The 23,488-nt window shown below is 46.5% G+C and overlaps 1 protein-coding gene across 2 annotated transcripts; it reads right to left on the reverse strand.

Annotated features, from left to right (window-relative positions):
- Positions 1-1,285: 1,285 nt before the first annotated feature.
- Positions 1,286-23,122, reverse strand: cylda (cylindromatosis (turban tumor syndrome), a). 2 transcript variants are annotated; one of them, XM_049030656.1, is made up of 17 exons: positions 22,849-23,122; positions 19,262-19,902; positions 16,760-17,038; positions 14,804-14,909; positions 14,191-14,271; positions 8,945-9,061; positions 7,392-7,777; positions 5,159-5,324; positions 4,816-4,957; positions 4,420-4,542; positions 3,844-3,935; positions 3,678-3,744; positions 3,325-3,457; positions 3,122-3,230; positions 2,841-2,959; positions 2,312-2,528; positions 1,286-1,892 (listed from the first exon to the last, which is right to left on the reverse strand). In XM_049030656.1, the coding sequence occupies exons 2-17, from the start codon at positions 19,739-19,741 to the stop codon at positions 1,708-1,710; spliced, it is 2,802 nt and encodes a 933-aa protein (XP_048886613.1). In that variant the 5' UTR covers positions 19,742-19,902; positions 22,849-23,122; the 3' UTR covers positions 1,286-1,707. The 2 variants fall into 2 exon arrangements, with proteins under 2 accessions (XP_048886613.1, XP_048886614.1); XM_049030657.1 differs by lacking the exon at positions 8,945-9,061.
- Between the last annotated feature and the right edge of the window lie 366 nt (positions 23,123-23,488).

Below are 23,488 nucleotides of genomic sequence, written 5' to 3' on the forward strand. Positions count from 1 at the left end.
TCGCTGCCTGTGAACAATAACACACAGCAGTGTTGGCGAAAGGGGGACCTAATACTGGCGGCCCCCACTGATTTTACTAGTGAAGGACAGAATAATGCTTCATGAACCATTTTTTGTACTTTTTGACCCCACTAGATGGCGCTCTTTGTACAAGAGCGAGCACAAAGCATGCCCCGTAGCAAACCAAGAGCACCATCTAGTGTGGTCAAAAAATGGTTCATGAAACATCATTTTGTCCATCATTACATTTTACTATACTGCATGAATTTATATAGCAGACAATTTTATCCAACGCGAAACACATTCACGACAGCAGGGTCTGTGGCTGAATTAGGCCTTGCTTAAGGGCCCCATGGTGATATCACTCTGCTGACTCTAGGATTCGAACTAGCAACCTTCTGATGACAGGCATGGTTCTAACCCACAGAACCACATGCTGCTTCACACTCACTGAGTGTTCAGTCAGTTTTACTTATTATTTTAATGGGAAGGCTTGTATCCCAGGCCATGGTGGGATGAGTAACAACATGCCAATCCTAAGGCATAGAACAGCTTGCTTATTTCCCACAATGCAATGCTGTTAATACACTGGCAGGATACTGCTGTAGCTAGTGGAAGCATTAAGTGAGAGAAAATGTTATAACAAATAAGAGCCGTTGCTGCAAATAAAAGCTAATGGCTTGTTAAATGGTAACAAAAGCAACTTAGCCAAACGTTTCACATCGACACCTAGGTCAGCTTTGCAAGAGCAGGCCTGAATCCCAAGTTTTTATGTTTGAGAAAGCATAGAGCTTGGATTTTTTAAAGAGGGTACCCTGAACTGTTTCAAATGAACAGCGTATTAGAACACGACCTGGTACATGACCCCTGCAATATGTATTAACATTTGTTCTGAATGTTGACCCATGCAAAATGACAGGAACCATGACAGATTCTCAAAACTGTCAAAGCAACAGCACACAAAACAATTCATATAGAGCTTAAGTACTATTTATCTTTTCCAAAAAAAAACTTCCATTTATATATTTTGGTTTCAATTAGACAATTTAGTTACAGTGGATGGAACTTTTACACACACAACCTTTCCCGACTCCTTTAACCACTATATACATTTTCACTTTTTTTGCATTTATACATAAATATACATATATATGTATGCGTGTGTGTGTATATATATGTATGTATATATACACACACACACATACACACACACACACATATATACGTGTATGTATATATATATATGCGTGTGTGTGTGTGCGTGTGTGTGTGTATATACATACATACATATATACACACACACACTTTTTTATTTTATTTTTTTTAAAGCAACAAAGTCACATGAAGCCCTGATGTAAAGCCAGGGACAGAGAGTCCGCTCCTGATTATATGGTGAGTCTTTTCACTCTTCCGTTGTGTCGGACGCCAACAAGTGGCTTCCGCTTCAAGTCACAAACATGTGCACTTGAGCACACATGCACTCACGCACGCACACACACACACACGCACACACACACACCCCTCTCTACCACTAGAAGAGACATGGATCGACAAAAACTTGGACAAATGCACAGTGCAACAGGGTTTTTGTTCTTTCCCTTTTCACGTCGTAGACCTGGGTGTAGAAATTGGGCAAAGGGAGTGGCCGAGGCCCCGTGTCTGCCCCCCCCTACCGTCCGTCCACAGAAGCTCTGGGCCTGGCCTGGCCTACTTGTAGAGACTCATGGTGGGACTCTGGTACATACACATGTAGGCGTCACAAAGCAGACGGCGGGCGAATCCCTGGATGCTCTTGGGGTCCAGCTCGTGCAGCTCCTCGGGGGTCATCTTCAGGTAGGCGCCCACCTCTGGGCATGGAGACACCTGGGGAATGTTGAAGCCATTCTGTCCACCTGGGGATCCACAGAATCCATTACAATCCATTAAATTCAGCAAATGCTAATACCCAAAGTGACATACATTTTTTGAGGTTCAGCCAGTCCCTGGAGCAAGTTAAGGGCCTTTGCTCGGGGGCACAACAGTGAATTCAACGCTGGGTTGTGAATGACGAAAGGTCCTGCCTTTTAGATGCACCAACCTCCCCGTGCCCGGAATCCTCTCATTTCAGTCAAACATACGGATTTGCAGCTACTGCTGCTGCTTCCCAAGACTGATTTTCCACACATTTCGCGTAAAGTAGAGTGACAGGCTCTGCCAATTTGGCAGCGACAGCGCGATGCATTCACACATCCGGCGCAACCGCAGCGGACGTGGGCAAACACCTGCCACCGGGCCGCCCGTTAATTAATAGCAGCTGGCACCCTGCACGTACCGTCTCTATCCGCCATGCTGTCGAAGAAGAGCCAGGCGGATTCGTCGGCGCCGTATTTGACGAAGGCCACGTAGTGGCTGGTTTCGATGCACAGCACGGCGAAGAGCTGCATGCGCTGGCGGGGGAAGATGCCCTGCCGGCGAACGCCCTCCTGCAGCTCCCGCGGCACTGAGAGCCGGCCATGCCGGTGGGCCTTCCGCCGGGGGTGCAGGTGGACCTGTATGGAAGAAGCGAACGTCGTCACAGAGCAACCATTGTAAGCGGCTCTCATCCTACAAGCTACTGGATAATAACTGCATTACTTATGTGTTGTCTCCACCTAGTGGAAATCTATGAAACTACATGCTGGTAGAACTACAAGTGCCAATTGTTTCCACCTAGAGGAATTAGGGGGCACTACATGCTAGCAGGACTACATTTATTACATTAACAGACACAGGCAGGGTCAGTCAGTCCCTGGAGCAACTGAATGTACAAAGTTACAGCCAAGCGTGGAGGTACCGAGTATGAGCTCCCCGCCTGCGCCTACCTGTGTGTTGCACGTCTCGCAGAACTGCTTGATCTTGCCCGCCGTGATGTCAGTGTCCTCGTAGCACTCGCGGCACTCGAAGTAGGCCAGGCCTCCACAGATGCGGCACTCCCTGGGAGCTGAGGCCAGCCACACACCGGCACAGCACTGATAAATCCAGCATATGTCTGGCATGCACACATACTAACACCACCAGTGCACACACCATTCCCACCATTATGGTAACCACGGTGATGCCCTTCGACCTTACGCCCACCCCCACCAATGGCCTTCCTACTCACTGTCCTCCAGCAGATCGGTGATGTCCAGCTCCAGAGACGGGAAGATCTTGTTGAACATCTTGAAGTCCTTTCCGAAACGAGGCATTTGAATGATAAGGCAGGAAGGCGCCTGGGCAGAAAGGTACTGGGTTAACTGGGCGGAAGGACATCCATCTGATGTGCAGATGGCACGTCGAGAGTCGCAGCCGACATTGGGGCATTACCTCCGCGAACTTGAGATCACTATTGATGAAGGACCATTCCAGGAGTTGCTGGATGGTGGGTACCCCCACCTTCTCCTTCTTATCCATGAAGATCTGATAGAAATAACAGTCCTGGACTTTCTGTCCTGCAGATCTAAAGAATCCATGTAATGGGATTAATCTGTGACACTGTGAAACTGCAACCAGGTCTTCGCTCTGTCGTCGACCTATATCCGAATTTTGATACCCCCATATTCCCGATTTTGGGGTTGTTGGATTTTAAAAGGGGGGGACAGGTAACAGAGCAAAGCCAACTGGCGTGAATCCAGTAAGAAAAACAAATATGAAATCTGAAAGTCACCAGAGCTGCTCACCTGAGTTTCAGTAAGGGGTCAACCCTTAGTATATGGTAGAACAGGATGTTGAGGAACTCCTCAGGGTCTGCAGATACACATGGCGGTGCGAAAAGCTGAAGAGATGCTGAGGGATGCTAGCCCACAAGCCCACCCCCCCAGCTTGCCATCCAATCAGCATACTCACCTTTCTCCTCAGACGTGAACCCAGAGGCAGCTTCCACCTTCTCCAGAATTCTCCTCAGCTTCATCACCTTGGTGGCACACACGTACCCGTGGCTGATGGAGGCACATGGTACTCATCAACGCAACGCAACCTCTGCGGTACGAAACCCGGTGCTTTTTATAAACTTCCCTGTGAAATGAAGTTGTCTCTGTACCACGTAAAGGTCTGGCGACAGCATGACCGAAAACCACAGCAACAGTAGAGAGAGGGGATACAAAGTGAAGGGTATTATGGGATAGAAAAGTAACTACAGGAAAAATAAAACACCCAGTTCTTGCAGCGTGTATGAACCTCTCGCCCATATAGTCAGGAAAAGGTGCGGAAACGCTGTTAGAACTGGGCTTCAAGGCTGACCCTCAGTTAGGTCCGTCAATAAGGGCCAGCAGGTCAGTGGGAGTGCTGGCTTTATTTTAGGGGGCGAGTTTGATCCCACAGCACACATCGAATAAAGACCACCCCTTTTTTAACAGCAGTGAATGCGACGGCCGGAAAGTGAATGCTGCATGTTGCGCCGGTAGTTGCGGCAGCGACCCTCACATGCGCAGTGGGTTGACGATCTCCGTGCGCAGAAGCTCCTGAGTCTCCTTGTAGTACTCCACGTCCGTCTTGGCCCGCGGCCGCAGCAGGACCGTGTCCAGAACCGAGCTGAATGAGAAGAGGCTGCGAGCAGGAGAGGAGACGCCCATTAGGACAGAGCCCAGCCCAGCCCAGTGGGCTCACTCCAGTCCAAACGGGATTCCGGCTTCAAACCCAGCTCACATCACGGGTTACTCAGGGTCATCTGCTCTGGTGCCGGATACCTCATCCAACAGGCTTACTTACCTCTCTGAAATATGTACGACTTTGAACCACCAGGTCAAATAAAAACAAATTAATAATAACACATCAAGAACCCAACGCAGAGAACACAAGGGGGCAGTAATACGCTCTTACCAGAAAAGGGTGGAGTCCAGATAGCAGGAGTTGTAGTGACCCTGGATGCCCTTCTTCTTGCCCACCATAATCTCCAGGCCTTCGTTCTCCGTGCGTGGAGGTGTGTTTTCATGCACCACCTCACTCAAGTAGGACCCGAACGCTGCAGACAGTCAGAAAGGGAATCCCCCCCCCATTAGACCCATGGGACCATCCAGCCTTCAGTACACATTCAAAGGTAATGCACTATGCTGGGCTATACCATCAGCATGTGGGGGGGGGGGGGGGGGGGGGGGTTCAGCCCAGCCACCTGTTACCCTGCCCCTCCCCAAAATGGTCCCAGGTGACAGGCCCACTGGCTCACCGATGGAGTTGCAGCGTTCGATGGGGTTGGGGGGGTTGTGCAGCGATGAGAAGCGGGAGTCTGGCCGGCAGCAGCGCAGCTTGACGAACAGCGCCTTCTTTGGCGGACAGCTGAAGTAGCGGGTGCCTTTGAAGGTGCCGTCTGTGCAGCCCATGCACTCCTCCTCCTGAGGGGGGGTGGGAACGAGTCACACCAGAGCATAACCAATTACATGGCAGCGGCTAATGGGTCCAGCCATTCGGCCTTTAAGTAAAGGAATTACCTACTACAAATTAGGTGTACAAATAACTGAAATGCAAAAAGGATAAAATGTCCTTTAATGGTAAAACCATATATATATATATATATAGTAATATAAAGTGGACTGTGCAGATTACTAAATATACACGGAACTCAAATGCATACTTCCTATAATTTTGCAAACTGCTATAATACATTATAAATGATGGCAATCTAACATAACACCTTGTCAAGTACTGTAAAAAATGTGCAATAAAGCACTAAGAGCTCAAAATACTGTAGTAGAAACGAAAACCTTCCATCTATCTTTTGACCGATTATCTTGGTCAGGGCTGCGGGGAGCCTGGAGCCGGTCCCAGGCATCGCAGGGGACAAGGGCTGGGATACACCCTTGACAGGATTGTTAATCCATCACATGACACTCATACAGCCTCACACCCTCTTCGCAATTTAATGCTGCCAATTCGCCAACTGCGTATCTTTGGACAGCACTAGGAAACCCAAGGCATAAAGAAAGTACACTCACACAAGGCTGAATTAAGGGGGGCGGGACTAAAGTCATTGCTGGGGCCCTATCTACAGAATTAAATAACATTAACAACAACATTACATACAGAACAATATGTAACAACCTGATTAAAAAAAAAATATTAAAATTGGGGCCCCGGGCAACAGTCCATGTCAGCCTGTGTGCAAGTCTGATCTTGCACAAAGTAGAGATGGGATATGAACACCCATCCTTGGTGGAGCAAGATGACAGCAGGGTTGGGTATCGGACTTGGTACTTTTCAGGGTATCATCCCAGTTATCCAGTACTGATTTATGCCAAATCAATTGGCATCAAATTTCTGTACCTGAGAGCACATCTGGGTGAGAGGGTACAGTGCACTAGTGATGTGGTGGCTGCAAAGGAGTCAGCTCTGAGCTTCTCTACATGAGTCAATGGTGCTGGCTTCCGTCTGAGAGCTGATTTCTTTCTTTCGTTCGCTAGTTCGTTTTGTTAATTAATCCAAGACAATAACAGGATAAGCTGCCCGGCCACGGGCCCTGCATGCACTGGTGCTGCTGTTTGGCACATTGTAATTTATTTATTTGTTATGTGGCACACTGTATTCCATTTTAAGGGTGATTTGTTTGGAATGATTTGTGTTTTCGATAGTTTATTATTTATGTTGTTATTTAATTTCATTAGATATGGACATCACAGTAGCATTAGTATTGTAACACTTGTGCGCAAGGACGAAACACACTGTGTTTTAGTGTTTGTAGAAAAAGGCTAATTTACAATGTTAAATTTAAATAAAACGTGTAAACTGTTTGATGGTTTTATACCAAGCATAAAAAATTATGTACTGGAAATTAGAAGGTTAAATATAATTACACTGAATAATTTTAGTGGTTATACGTGCAGACATAATCATAGATAAAAAAATAAATAAAAAAAAAACTATGATATCACCCATGCAACATGTTTGGGGAGGGAAAAGGGGGTGTTAATTTTGCATGGTGTGTAAAACGTTCTAAAGTAAAATCTGAAGTTTGGATTTATTATTTACAAACTGAAATTATATTTTTGGTAATTACAGAGAGAATAAAGCACAGAACAAAGTACCACTGGGTATTGGAACGGATTTCCAGGTACCAAATGTGAACGGTACACAACCCTAGATGGCTATCTACAGAGCTACCGTACTACTCCAAAAAGGTGTTGTACTAAGATTATTTACACAAGCACACATACATATATAAAAGCTGTGTTCTGCAGAGTAATGCAAAGAAATTTAAATGAACATAATATAGAGCAGTGTTGCTAAAGCCAGTTCTCAGGGACACCCAGCGGTCTACGTTTTTGCTCTCTCCCAGCTCCCAACACACCGATACCAGGTATTTGCTGTTCTTAATTGGCTAGGAGCAAGGAAGGAGCAAAAATATGGACTGGCTGGGGATCCCCGCGGACTGGGTTGGGGAAACACTGATACACTGTGATACTCACCAGCTCCAGGCCAGCTAGAGGCTCTGACAGCCCCGGGGGCTGGCCCACCCAGCGAATAACCCCACACAGAGGGGGGCTCTCCTTCACCTCCACCAGGGAGCCGACCTCCAGGCCGTACTGGTTGCCGGGCGGGCCTGGAGGTGTGGGCGTGGGTGCAGGTTGGGGGGCAGGCTCGTGCTGTTCTGCGGCCACAGACTGCACGGACAATGAAATGGGGCTGCTGGTCATGCCGCCGTTGGGGCCGCACTTCCTGCTTGGGTAGAAGGGCAGCGAGTGGAACTTGTTGTCGCTGGACAGTGAGCCGGTAGGCGTGGCCCGGGAGGGCGGGGACACCTGGCTGAAGTCAGATGGCGTGTCTGTAAGGGACTTGGCGGGGTCTTCTCCAACTGCGGAGGGCAGCAACACACCGGTTACGCACACCGTCATGCCAAGCGGAGGTGCGATCACCGCACATGCATGCATGCACCAACTCATCAAATCAGCATCTTATCTGAACTGCAGCTAACCAGCGCAGTCCAGACGAAGACCTTGTTTGACGTACTGCGGTCCCCAGTTCCACATGTGCATCTACATTAAGGCAGGTGCTACAGCAGAGACCAAAGCGACCGACTTGTGAACACACCATATACTGCAGCCTATCGCCAGGAGCACATGTACAGCTACACCATGCAGGCATGTCTTTTACTAATGCGCCCTGCCAATCCCAACAGGACAGAAACATGGGGCTTTTACTTAGTGATGCAGTGAAGTGTCATGAACCATTTGTCATATTTTTGGACCTCATTAAATGGTACTCTGTTCATAAAAGGGCTCAAAGCATGCCCCAAAGCAAACCAACAGCACCATCTAGTGGGGCCAAAAAATACAGCAAACGGTTCATGACGCTTCATTTGCCTATCGCTCCTTTTACTGCGTTATTTCAGACTAAACTCATGCTGAAAACTCAAGGTTTGTAAACAGTTCCACCTGTAGGCAGGGTGTGCAAAAACGGGGATTTAGTGACAGGACTGAAATGGGCCCCGCGATGAATGTGACCTGAACGGCTTCTTTAAAAAAAAATGGCCTTCTTGTACAGTGGGATAAACTGCAGGCCATATAAATCCCTTTGAACAGCGGTGTCTTTGTGCAAATGTTGCACTTGCATCACAGCTGAGCCCCAGAAGCAATCAGCCATGTCATTGTATTGGAACTGCAAAGGCAAAAAAAATGCACAAGTGCCACATTTAAGAACCGCTTCCTCTCCTGGAAGCCCTGTCAGAGCACGTTATGCCTGGGCGCATTGTTAAAAGCTAGCGGTCACACACAGGTCATGCCGTGCATGCACCAGAACCCCCGGTCTAACTAAGGCTTGACGGTGAGGATCTCAGTGGCCAGCTGCCGCATCATTTCCAATTAATTAAAAAAATTAAAAATAAAAAAAAAAAACGGGAGAAGGAAATGACAATGTCTCAAGGCATCGTTTGATAACCTGGAAAGCGGAGAATCAGAAGGGTCAGTGGGGGCCACAGAGGTCGCTCTCCGCCGAGCCCCCCAGCTCGGTTCGCAAGCATTACCTTCGTCAATATACCACGTGCTTTTGGATTTGGACTGCACGGGATGATCGACAGAGCTGCCATTAAAAGTATAATAAAACTCAGACTTGCTCCTGTTTCCACACTGCAGACCTAAGCCTGTAAATAAGAGTTGGACAGAGACACAGTGAGCAGGGCACGAGAGTCTTCCTCAGCATGTTCACCTGGGGGGTCAGGGGGTTAGGGTCCCACAGCATTAAACCCCCCCACACACACACACACACACAATGTCTGTGTTAGAAAGAAACATGTTTAAATATTCATACAGATCCTCATTTCCATTATACACTGAAAACCTTCAAGGTCCCCCCCACCCCAAAGAAGTCAGAAAATACCCCACCGACACCCCCCCTTGTCCAGCCATCAAGAAAAAAAAATAGCCATAGATGAAACCTTCAAAAAGAGCCCCTTGTGAAAAAAATAAAAGCTGCTGTTCCTTATATCCTCAGCACTAAGACAAGACGAGGAATGTGGCCGAGCTTACTGGCTGAAATGACGACTGCCCACACCAGAATAACGCACTGGATGAACGCCCAGGACATGAAGCAAAAGCAGACAGGGCACCAGCAGCAAGACGAGCTTCAAGTTTATTTCTCTTGGAAGAGAAACAGCCAAGTGGCTGAACACCACCGCTTATATATAACATGCTGACAACAAAGTGCTTCAAAGCAATTGGACCCAAATGACCACTAGAGGTCAGGAAAGTTCTAGCTGAAGTTTTGCCTTTACTCCCCTTTGACTAAAAAGCATGAAGACAAATGTCAACAAGCAGCTTACACTACAGACGCACCTATCCATCGGTGAGTGGCCGCTAATTTACACCCTGACTGGCACTAACCGGCAACCAGCCAATCACTCTAAATATAGTACAAAATGACGTACAAGTGCAGCAAAAAGTACATTACAAACATTCATGACTCGGCATAAGTGTGACTAAACTGGGCTTCCAAAGAATGTCCAGACGCAAGTGCACTATTTAGCAGTATTAATATAAGGACAGAACACACTGACATCCATCACACTTTGGAGGCTGCACCAGTACAACAGAAAAACACTGATTTGAACCAAAGAAATTTCAATCTATATAACATCTCAGTGCTGCGTGTGTGTTACACTGCAATTATATTACTGTATATATGGGCAGTGTTTGAGGTTTCATGCCTATATATGCATGGCCTGGTCTTTACTGTTTGCACAATCCATCAATAACAGCAGAGTGTGAAGGCTGAATTAGCAGAGCAACAGCGCAGCTGTACATAAACTATTGCAATCCACGCAACATAATGGGAGGCATGTGAGACTTCAAAAGAGGATAAATTGTTGGTGCACATTTTACTGGCACAACTGTGACCAGGACCAGCAAGTCTTTGTGGTGCATTGAGAGCTATAGTGTTAAGAATAATGTCGGCATACTATTAAAAAGGACGGACCACATCCAACAGGAGTAACTGTGGACACAAGAGGAAGCTCTCCGAATGGGGCGTCCAAGTACTAACCCAGGATGTGCCCAAAACAAAACCCAGAGCTGCCCAACTCACTGCAATTAAATGCGTACCTCGACTTTCCTGTTTCCACCAAAATTGTTCACTGGGAGCTCCACAGGGTCAGTATTCATGGTTGAAGTACTATAGCCAACCTTTTGTTCACTAGTGCTAATGCCAAACATCGAGTTCAATGGTGCCAGTAGCACAAATCTTGGGCTGTGGACAATATGAAACATGTATTATTCTCTAACAAGTCCACCTTCACTGTCTCTCCCACATCCAGGAGAGTTACGGTGTGGGGTAGCTCGAAACTGCCAAGAACTATCGAACCATTGTGGAAGACCACTTTCAACCAGTGGTTCGGACATTGTACCCTGAAGGTCGTGTATCAAGATGATTATATACACAGCAAGACTGCTGACAGACTGGTTGGATGAACATGAAAGTGAAGTTGAACATCTCGCCTGGCCTGCATAATCACTAGGTCGGAACATTACTGAGCCACTTTGGGGTCTTTTGAAGGAGCGAGTCAGGTAAAGTTTTCCTCCACCGGCATCATGTAGCGACCTGGCCATTGTTCTGCAAGAGGAACGGCTCACAATCACTCTGGCCACAGTGCAGACTTGTATCTGTTATTCCTAAGATGATCTGGTATTGTGCTGGTCACAAAAGGAGGCCTTACGCCATACTAATAAATTATTGTGGTCTAAAAGCAGGTGTTTCAGTTTCATTGTCTAACCCTTGTAAAAACAATTGATCATTCTTTTTAACCAGTTAAATGGTTAAACAAACTTTACCATTGCATTGCTTAAGTAATATATACAGTACTGTGCAAAAGTCTTAGGCACTCAAAAGAAATGTTTAACGCCATTTATTTATCTGGGTAGTAAGTGCACATTTTCTTAGAACAAAAAATATAATTTAACATAAGAACATATGAAAATTACGAGTAACACAATAAAAACTAGTAAAAATGTCTTCTGTGCTCCAAAAAGTTACTGATATCTACTTGGGTAGCTAGATGAACACCGCTTCAGTTCTCAAACTTCTCCTCAGTGGCACCCGAACCATTCTATGTATTTATTAAATTTCACCACCAGCTCGCTTAATTAACTTAGTTAAAAAAATGAATGAGATACTGAATAGATATATGAGGTGGTCTAGTGGTCAGGTCAAAACATACACGGGTGTATTGTATGGTTGCTGGAAATAATAGGGTTATTTTAGCGGTGGTTTTGAAATTGCTAAGCTGACACACTTTGCCAGGCATAACAGCATAGTTTTACACCAACATGACAGTTATTTGAACATAATTTTTTTTTTGGCTTTTGCACAGTACTGTATAAACGATTACTGAAAGAATCGTCAGATTAATTATAATATAATATATACATTGCAATTGCCACGAGGATGGAAGAAATCAGCCATTACAGACACTCAGTCACACATACAGTCAATTTAGGCACTCCAATTCACTTAAGTCGCATGTTTTTGGACAGTGGAGGGAAGCCGGAGTACCCGGAGGAAACCCCACGACGACATGGGGAGAACATGCAAACTCTACACACATGAAACCCAGACGGAGACTCGAGGTGTGAGGCAACAGTGCTAAGCACTGCACCACCATGCCGCCCCCTAATGTTAATATCTTCATGGCATTTCATACAAATGCACTTGTCACATCGCAAGAACCTGCTGGGTTCAAACCATCAATAAACTGCACTGAAATCTTTTTACCCAGTTATAGGAAACCAAACTTAGCAAGCTTCGCAATTTTAATGACAGTTCCTTTTCAGCACTATGCAGTGTATGTTAAAAAATTTAATAATAAAAAAAACCAGTCTAAACGTTTACTGCCACTGCTTCTGCATGTGCCCTGCATGCGCTCTCCAAGACATCACAATCATAATCATTATCAATCTCATCTTTGCTGTTGGACTCAGTCATAGACCATGTGGCCGATTTGTGAGAAAGTAAACAAAAATGAGAGAACGGGAGAAAAGCAAATAAGAACTGGTCACGAAAAACACATTTGTCCTCTTCTGAATGGAAATATTTTGCATTCCGTGGAGGAAATATTGTGTAAGCAAGTGATTTGTCAGCACTGCTTTCCAGCTCACAACTAACTTATTTGGCAGACTGCGTTGGAATAAAAGTTACATTTGGCTATATACTTAATCTGCAACTCCTAAATATTGCAAAAACCTAAAATATCAGAATGTGAACTTATGTCAGTATCGTTTAGCCAAAGACAACCAATACATTCACAAAAAAATAAAAGTGTATGGTCATCATGTACCGTATGATGTTAGATGATGTGGCTAAGCGATGGGGATAACCTTTGTTTTATTTTCACATGCGATAGGAATCGTATTTTAACCAAAATCTATGGTTAAATCATATCTATGCCTAACATCTCATGAGTTGGTGAGTCTGTCGCACCTGAATATCGTCTTTTAAGAGGCATTCGCACTGCAGTCCTGCTGTGGTGATATTTTAAACTCTGCTTTGCAATACTGACATACGACTTGCATTTTCATTCACCTTTAATGTTAAGTGCTCACACACAATTGACCATTTCGCTCTTTATTTGCACCCTCGTCTGCTATGCGCATATTGCCGAGTGATCGAAAAAGAACATTTTAAATCGATGCTTTTTAAATATTGGGTTTAGAAAATCGAGCAATCATGACAGCTCTAATAATAATAAAGGATATCGATATCCCTGGTTAAATATCCATCCATCCATCCATCCCGCAACCACTTATCCTTAGCAGAAGCAGGAGACTAGCGCTTGTCTCGGCCAGCATATGGCAGCAGGCTAATTAAGGAAAAGCTGCAGAGACCTCACTACGAAAATAATGACAGGTTAACGTCTGGGAATTTGGTTAACGTGGTTAATTTTTTAAATAGCTGACAGGATGAAATGAGTAGCTGCTCCACTTAAAAGTATCGTCTGTTTCTGAAGACCACCCACACGTACACAAATTCCATCACAGTTTTTGCCACACGTCAGGTTATATCGGTCCCACTGATGCAGGTATTCAGCAAAGCGGAACAGACCTTTCAGACTATAACCCCTAGTGACACATTTCTGCATGATTATCTTCCTCAATATTCTCACATAATAGAAGTGTCAACATTATGTTAACAAAAACAAACGTAGTAAAAACACGTTTTTTTTCCCCCAGACATGTCTATCCACTGGGTCCAAAAGCAATTTAGACTTTCATTACACAACGTCCCCTGTAGATAGATCTAAAAAAAGGGTGGCGTCATTCTGAAAGACAACTGTTTCCGCACAGACAGTTTCCGTTTTGTGGCATGCGTCACCCTCAGCGGCAAATGAGGGAACCCAAATCACATTCATACTCTCCTGGAACTGCCAAGTCATGATATTTAACAACAGACGCACAGCAGCGTGGCAGTACCCAAACAGTAACTATCAGTAATGTCTCTCGAATCAGTCTGTCAGCTCTGGTCATGGCTGAGAGGTGTGCAGCCGTACACAGCGAGTTCACATCCAGCACTACATCAAAGCTCAGCATCTCAGATCAGCAAAACACATACCGGGGTTTCCCCTCCACTTCCCAAGTCATTGTTCAGAAAGGACAACACAGAACTCAACTATGGTGCTACCACACACAGACACACACACACGCACAAGCATTTAAAATCAGGCCCAAGGACACTCTTCCCCGTACGTTCCAGCTCACATGTCTAACGTCCGACGGCACTTGGTACCTTTATTCTGTGAGGCCGGAGGTTTGTCGCTGCCACTTCCTCTGGATGCAAAGTTGTGTCGTGAGTTTTGCACTGAGGACTCTGAAAACGGAAAGAAGAAAATACAATAAAAACCATGACTGAGGTTTCACAAAGACTCACTAAACATCCCCCAAAAGAACCAAGCCACCGGTCCACCTTTGAGCACCAACAAAAAACAATACTGGCTACTAACCAACCAATGAACTTGAGCCTCATTTTGTTAAGAGTAGTCAACTCAACATTACTCCATGGTAGGCAAACCAGGATATCATCTCTGAACCTCAGGCTCAAAACTCAGAAACACTTCCCTGAAACAGTCTTAGTCGCTTCCATTCTCCCGCGGAAACAAAAACACCTTGAAGAAATCTGGTGGCACTACACTTTTTAACAGCTCCAATTAAACGTTCAGTCAGACGGTCAATGCAGACGAGGCGAGAAACAACAGAGGAGCTGATAAACAAGTGCGGCGATCGAGCGGACGAGGCGCAAAAACAACCGGGGAGACAAAGACGCCTCTGTGGAGGCTAGGGAGAGGAACGGCAACAAAACCCGGCTTTATGCACCAGGCGGGGGGGGGGGGGGTTCAGCGTACCTCGCATCACGTCGCAGATGGAGACGAGGCGGGTGTGCTCGCGGCTGGCGAAGTTACACAGCAGCTTCCCCTTGAAGAAGCCGTCCCAGTCGCCGATGGGGTTGTCCTGGAGAAGTAGGGCAGGACGTCACCTAAATTACTCATCCCTCAGACCTGCAGTTATGCGCCAGCCATGTCATTCCCACGCCGGCCCTCTGCCCACAGCGGCCGGTGATGTCAATTTCCATTTTCCACCCCGCTCTCTGTCCTCCTCTTGGGACGGGGTCGGGTGGGAGAGGCGGGGACCTCACCAGCTGCACCCTGGGAAAGACTCCAGCTCCAGGGCGGAGCCCCAGGCATTCGGGTGTCTGCTAAATGCTAGGGACTGCTGTCAGGGAGGCGGCCGCATCAGAGAAGTGCCTTTATGTGCGGCCCTACCAGCTCTGTGGGCCTCTCCTCAGCAGGAGACATATTGCATCGTCATTAGAATTTACCCAACTTGCTTTTACTTCCCTTTTCTTTTAAACTATTCAAATAATAAAAGAACGCTAAATGGAGAATGAAAGCCGTCGTCCCCTCGGATCGTTTTCAGGTACCCTTAATTTCATCCTGCGTGCGCATCTCCCATTCCACCTACATGTCTCATTTATTTTCTTGGTTTTTACCAAGTTATCCCAGTCTTCGAAGTACAAGCTGACACACCTAACACGTGTCCCTCCCAAGGTTTCTTCCTTCTAGGGAGTTTTTCCTTGCCACTGTCGCCTATGGCTTACTCACTGGGGGCTTTGGGTGAGGATGCTGTAAAGCGCTTTGAGACAATGTAATGTTGTGATAATGCGCTATATAAAAATAAATTTGTTGTTGTTGTTGTTGTTGTTGTTGTGTCCACATCAATTCCAGTTGCAGTGACTGGTTTTACAGGAAGCGTGGCTAAATGTTTAAGACGGCAGACAGCGAGAAAGCAGCCATCAGGAATTCAGATTAGTGCCAGCACTGTACCCCTGTGAGTGCTCCAGTCACTCTCTCTGTACAGCATGCAAGACACCCATACTGAAGGACCACCCACCTCCAGAGAAACTATAAAATTATGGCCTTTCAGCACACACACACATAGACACACACATAGACACACACATAGACACACACATAGACACACACATAGACACACACATAGACACATACTGTACTCATATCTTTGCAGGGACTGTCCATTGATTTCTAAGGCCAAAACCCCAAACCAGTGATGTCACACTCGAGTCCTGGGGGGCTGGAGCCCTGCGCATTTTTGGGTTTCCCCTCATTTAACATGCTTGTTTCAACTGTTCATTACCACACAGCTCTTGAGTTCAATCGTTTGTGGTGGAAGAGAGATAAAAAAAGTTACACAGGGCTGCGGCCCCCCAGGACTGCAGTTTGACACCCCTGCCCTAAACCCAACAATGAAAACCTTAACCCCTACCCAGCTCTAACCTTAACCATAAGTAACCAAGCAAAATACAAGAGCTTTTACATTTTTAGTATTTTGTTTTCAGACACAGATTTTTATAAAACAGAATTTCCCCTCGTGGGGACCAAAAAACATCAAAAACAAGTCATTTGCTCCCCACAATTTAATGCATACCTGGACCACACACACAAGCACATGCACACGCAACATAGCATGTCCATAGTGAGGCCATAATGTTAACAATGGGAGCCAGACCAATAGAAACCTAACAATGTACTCACATGTATTGTATAAATATGGAGCATTTTGTAGCCTCTTCCAGGAAGTATACAGAATATTAATTATCACATTCATAACTGCATTACCATTGCTTTATGGAACAGTTCCCAATCACTGCAATCCCATTTAGATACGCAGCCATAAACAATGGACATTTTACATTGATATATGCATTTTTATAAAAATACCATCATTCACACCACAGAGGATTATTCAATTACCGGCAGGTTTTAAAACATGAAGCTGCTCACCATGTCGACGCCCACATAGCATCCCAGGCTCTCGCTGCCAGGCAACAGGCCACAGAAGATGATGGTGCCGGACTCGGGGCCTTCCCGGGTCTGCACCACCACCCGCGAGTTGATTGGAAAGTCAGGCTCCCGAGGGTCCGGCGATCGGGGCGCTTCCTCCTCATCCTCCCACAGCTCCAGCTTGTCCAGGGCCACGAAGACGCCGCACTCGTCCTCACAGCGGAACAGCTGCTGGCCCTGGTATGAGCCGTCCGTGAAGCCCTGACCCCGACCCTGCTCCTGGGGGCCCAGACAGGAGAGCCGATCATTCACATGGGGGGGGGGGGGGGGATCCACAAAGGTACACTACCATGGCCACTCACCGAGCCACGCCCATTTTAAAGCCACACCCTATAACGTGGCTTTATTATCTGCCTGCAGGCACACCCACAAAAGCACATGTTCAGCAAGACCTCAATGACCACATACACACAGGACTCCCTGTGAACAATCTCCTTCCATATAGACAAACCACAGTTTCACAATACAGTTTCTACTTATGAACTTTCAATTTACGAGCTTTCAGACATGCGAACGAAGACGGCTCGTACCAGGGCCAAAACGTGTTCGGGCTCCGGTTTCTTGTCCGCAACAATGATTTTTTTTTCTGCGTGCCAATTCCACCTAGTATGACTTCTGGACACTACTCCCGCTGCACCAGCAGCATAGCATGTGTACGCCCAGCATCCTAGTTCTTTGTATAGCCTTAAAAAGATGTTGAATAACGGCTTACGAACATTTCAAGTTACAAACGGCCGCACGGAACGTATCTCATAGAGGAGCATCTGTATAAATATAACATGGATCTAAGAGGGCTCATCTATTCCAGGGGTGGGCAGTCTTATCCAGAAAGGGCCATTGGGTATCTGGGTTTTAACCAGATTAATCAGATTACTAATTAGAGGACTGATTGGCTGAAGAGTCCTCACACCTGGGTTTGAACAGCTGACCTAAAGGTTACCCCAAAAACCTGCATATGCACTGACCCTTTGCGGGTAAGACTGGCCACCCCTCATCTTTTCCCATGAGATCAACCAAACCATGTTTAAACCAGCTTCACCTTTTTCCGCTACCCATATGACGATATGTTTTACTGTGCTTTAGGCCAGTGTTTCTCAATCCATTCCTCGGGAGCCCCCGTGCTGTCCATGTTTTTGCTCCCTCCAACCACACCTGAATCAAACAGCGATGAACTTCTATAGACGTGTTGGAAGCTCAGAGGGAGCGAAAATGCGGACTGTCTGGGTCTCCCTGAAGAGCGGCTTAAGAAACACAGCTGCCGAACTCTTCACGTTTTATTTTTGCTAGAGCTCATGTAGCCCTTAACCTGCTGGTACGAGTCATTTAATTCTGATCCCCTGTGTGACTGTTTGTTCTTTGTCACATGTTAGCTGGGCTTTTTTTCTGAGCACCTGTTTCTCAAAAAAATTATTTTTACACACTTTGATTTCCTTGGTAGAGAAGGAAGTGGCTTGGGCAACTTCCTCACAATCTCACAGAAACCAACCTGTATTAGTTATACTGTAGACTAGTTAACTCATAAAAAAACTCATGAAAATTCATAATTTTCCCCAAAGCATTTTTATGGACCAGAAAAAGCACATATTAAGTTATGGAAATTTTAAACCACTAAACAGGCAAGTAAATCACTCAATTGATATATTTTGTTTTATTAAGACCTTCAGAAAAACAAAACACTAAGCTAAGCAGAAGGTGGGGGGTGGGGGGGGCATCAACAGCCAGTCCTATGGGTAGGAGCTAAATTAAAAGGATTTTTTTATTTAAATATTCCAGTTAGAAAATGTTGCTGAAATAGCATTTGTGGTAAATAATGTTATTTTATCCTTAAAACCACCACAGAAATTTCCCGTGCAAAAATGTGTGCGTCTCATTTCCACCAGTAAGAGCGATTGGTTCGTTACTTTCAGATGGTCACGCCTACACTCACACCCACGCAGGAGCACATCCTCACCCTCAACAAGTGTGCAGAAACACCTACGCACTCTGACTCACTGAGGGGGGGGGGCATACTTTGCAGCCAGAAACAGGGGCGCTATAGGGATGGAGAATGATGAGACATGACAGGACATGACCGCAAAGTCCCAGAAGGCGGCGGACGGAGCTCCAAGATGATGACAGAAGCCAGACTGTTAAGGCCTGCTGCTGCTCCTCACTAGTAGTAGCAGTGAACACTGAGCGCGTCGCCCTGCAAGAGCAGCTTCATAGCTCACGGCTCCCCCCGCTTATCTCCCCGACACAGACATAAGAGTGGGTCACTCAGCCTCTGCATCTTTCCTCCAGTTCCTCAGTAACCCAGCTATGAGCTTTACCACAACTAGGCGAAGGGAAGCGAGTCTGACAGCCACTGCTGCACTGTTACACCGAACGCTAATACCACCGACACCGATACCGCCACCGATACCAATGCCAGCAGATGAGTTTCAGCCATGTCGAGGCACTCACCAGCAGCTCTACTCCGAAGCAGACTCCGGACAGCACCCTCTCGGGGATGAGCGGCCCACGGAAGCGAACCACACCGGGCAGCGGCTGGTCTCCCAGGCGCAGCTGCACCTGCACTTTGGAGCCGCAGTCGATGGCGCGCGCCTGCTCCAGGCGTGCCTCGCTGCGTAGCAAGCTGTAGCGCTCCTCGCAGTTGGTGACAGGGAACAGCAGCTCAGCCAACTGGTCGTCCAGCTCCTGCACGTCCTTCTCGTCCAGGCCCAGCACCACGTTGGCCAGGTCCAGGATACGCAGGCTCCGCTTTCCTTTGCTGGGGGGCAGGGTGCGGCCCAGGCTGTTGCGCTCGGGGCAGGCCTGGCCGATGCTGCCTCGGAGCACTTTCAGCGTCTTCTGCGACGGCCTCTCCACCGTGCATTCCTTTACCACCATGTAGTAACGCGAGCCCCCGGCTGGTTTCTCTTGGCTCCAGAGCACAGAGCTCATGTTTGCTACGGCCGCATAACCAAGGCAGGAGGCAGCGGGGATAAATCGACGGGGGGAGTGGCAGGCAGAGGGACGGTCATGGGGTGCCAACGCTGGATCCCCACATGGCCTCTCTGTCGGACACCTGCATGCTCTCAGGCAGATGCCAGAGCATTAAGGACCTGCCCATGCAAACAAACAAAAAAAAAATAAAAAATAAAAAAATAGAGAAATATTTACAGAGAAGGGTGAGGGTTCAGGTTCAAACAGCATCAATTCACCTGCCTAAGCTACTGAGATTTCAGGAGAGAAGAGAAACGAAACTGACTAATTGTGATTGTTGACACACCACAGCACACAACATAACATGTCCTCCGCGTTCAACCCATACGTGACATCGCGACACAACAAGTGACAGCTAATTCAGCACCTGGAGTGCAGTGCTTGGGGGCGGTACCACGCTCAGGGCGCCTCAGTACTACCTCACTGCAGCCTTTCAATTACAAGTGCAATTCCCTAAGCATGAGGCCTCCACTGCCCCAACATTGTTAGAACAATGTCACTAAACCAGTAAATATGCTGCGCAAAAACAAACCCCTTTACAAACCTTAAATAATTGTGAGTGCAATTACAAGCTGTACACAGGGACAGTGATTTATAAACATGAGGCGGTAATGATGTCTGAAACATGAAATAGGTTCAGCCTTGCCAAACATGGATTCTGCCGCAAATGTGTGAGATCACAGATAATCCAGTGCCACAATGCTCTTATAAGACTCTCACTAAATCAGTCTCAAAGGGAAATTTTGTCGTTAAAGCAAATAAAGTAACATAAGTGGCTAATAGGGCTAATAGAAGCAAAACACCCCCTCCCCCCCCCGCAACCCTGAGAAAAGGTTGTGAGACCCACCAGCGGACTGAGTGCTGGATAAACTTGCAGGATGAACATACCCACGGTAGCACAGCAAAAACAGGAACGCAGTATTCATCTCAATAATATACGCTGTGTGTCTAGCCTTTAAACAAACAGGGACCAGTAAAGTGCTGGGTTACAACTGTGCTTTCACTCACAATGTTGTGGAAACACCAGTCTTATCATCCTACACAAATGTTTTTTTTTTTCCTTCAGAAAACTAAAAATATAGGTTTATCCTGAATACTTTTTTTTAAAATGTGGGTGGGTAGTGCTGCAGATGATGGTGGCTTTAACACAGCGTACTGTATTCAGCGGGACAGAAAGGTGCATGAAGCTTTAACCTTAATGTGTATGCTTTAAATTAGTCTGGAGAAGGCTACTTTCTTACCCTTGTGTCAGACACATAACCTGGTTCGGTAAAATAATACTGCATATTATTTATCAGTTTTTACACACGTAAATGTTATTGGCATATCGCCATTAACTGTTGTAAATATCGTCTTGGATGCATTGGCACTAGTGTGAAAGAATTATATTGCACTATGTACATTACATGGCAAAACTTTGAAAGAGAAGCACCTATGGCAGCGGGTATGTAGCAACAAGCAACAGGATTTCTGACAAAAAACTTGTTGGTTCCCAGGAGGATCCTGCAGCTAGTCAGCTGAATTGTGTCAGACATAGTTATAAGGACGGCTTGAAATATCAGCTGTGAATTGTTTTAAAATAAGAAGTTAAATTTAAAAGGACAGACAGATACCCTACCATCTCCTGACCCTATATCAGATTCAGTTCTTAGTGGTTAATGTAAGGACAGTAAACAGCAATGCTGGAAGACATCAAGTGGGCGGAAAATACTGTGTGCTGTCAATCACTGCCGGCCCTGATCCAATACGAGCCGAAGAGGTGATCAATAGGTCGAGTGACAGCACCTGATAATCCCACCCATCGCGAGGTTTACAGCCTATATCCTTCCATCATTAACCACAGCCGATAAGCGTCCAACGAGGACGAAACGGGACACAATAAATAAATTATAAATAAATAAACAAACAATTTAAGCAAAGGGCGAATGTGGTTAGGCTAGCAATGGGCAGCATGGCCGCATCGCGAGCGCGCCCCCGCGCGCCATGACCCGCTCTGTGGCAGAGCCCCCCCAGAACAGCATCCCGCCGCATTCCGACCCCCCCTGCGTGACCCCCCGCAGCATGGCGCAGACCGCGGCTCGCCCACTAAACGCAGCCTTACGCCGCCTTACATAAACGGCCCCTTGTTTACTGTCCAGCGGCGTGCGCTCATCTCCGGCGCGTGGGACGTCATGCCAATGCTGAGAAGCTGCACTATCCTTACTCTCATCATGCATCTTTAAATCATACACACCCCCATCCTCATTTAGTGGCATGGCGATGGAGGTGAGCGCATACTTCCCCTCACAAAACCACAGCGGCTACATAACATTTGCAATTTAACTCACAACAATCCAAACTGAACATCACTGGATAGAAGCAAGGCATATAGCAGTGTTCAAAAAATGTAATGGAATACACTGTACTGAGCAGTGCCTTCCTCCAGATTCTTACGTAACATTAGTGATACAAGGGAATGAAGAACATGGTACACTGTTAAGTAATGTATTTTTGGCATAACAAGCAAAGTAGGAGCTTAATGCCACGTGTGAAAAAGCCACGTTCTTGATTCTGCATAAACTTCGGAGCGACTGCTTGTCAGAAAAGCAACAGCAACTTCAGTCTTTAGAGGGGAGGAGACTGGACAGGCTGCCATGTTCACACACGCAGTAAAGGAGATAACGGCAGGTATGGCTGACAGATCGCGTTCCTCCCGGCTACATGTGGCTCCTGGACGGCGTGTTTTGGATGCACGGCGGAAAAGAAACCCGCGCGCCTACGGTCCAGGCTGGACGCAGCCGGCAGCCTTGACACCTACTCGCCGCGATGACGTCACCGCCGCCGTCCTCGGGCCTTGATTGGATACTCTACTGTACCAATTAAACAGCTAGCAGGCATCCTTACTATAACCAAATTCCAGATTAATTAATGATATTGCACAATTAACGCAACACTCAACACAATCCGACTGGACAACTAGCTACGGTTTAAAAATATGACATGTCGCCAGAATCTCCGCATTTAACAACGCGTAACCAACATGCAGGAGTAAACACCGAAATTCACGAAATCGCTAGTGTTCTTACCTTAACTTCGGTGCCTAGCTAGCTACCTGTTCGCCTTAATTTCATAGATCCCTGGTTTTGGCACGAATCAAGAACATGTAACCAGCTACGCAAATGACTCGAAAAAAATCGAGCAGGCTTCTTCTGCCTTCTCTTGTGCTTTATTTATTGTGAGCAATTTAAAAGGTCTACGAGCCTGCGGCGAACGTCACAAAAAAGCAAAGGAAAGGCAAAACGCAGACCCTTCAACCAAAATTATTTTTTAACAGCAACCAACTCAACCAACCTTAAAAAATTAAACATGCTCCCAATACTTTACTCCCATTGGTGAGTGTCCTGCTATACCAACTGCTCATTGGTTAAAATGCACGCCTTTACTTAAGTCCCACCCCTCGGGGTTTTCCGGTAGTTCGGTTGCGCGGTGAAGGAGGCGGAAGCTAGATGTGATTGACAAAGCTGCCGGTTGCTGCTCGCGGCTCGGAAGCGATGCTGGTCTTTTGCTGAGCGCATCCTCGAACTCTTACGTGTACATGTATAGCACATTCAGTGCATGACATTCAAACGTAACACCGTTTATCATCGAAGTGGTCCTTTGTGGGTTAAACTTAAAGCTATGGCATCTTGCAAGATACTCGGATTTGAGCAGTTTTTTTCAGTTTCT

Source organism: Brienomyrus brachyistius, chromosome 11 (assembly GCF_023856365.1).
Source record: "Brienomyrus brachyistius isolate T26 chromosome 11, BBRACH_0.4, whole genome shotgun sequence".
Taxonomy (NCBI): Eukaryota; Metazoa; Chordata; class Actinopteri; order Osteoglossiformes; family Mormyridae; genus Brienomyrus; species Brienomyrus brachyistius.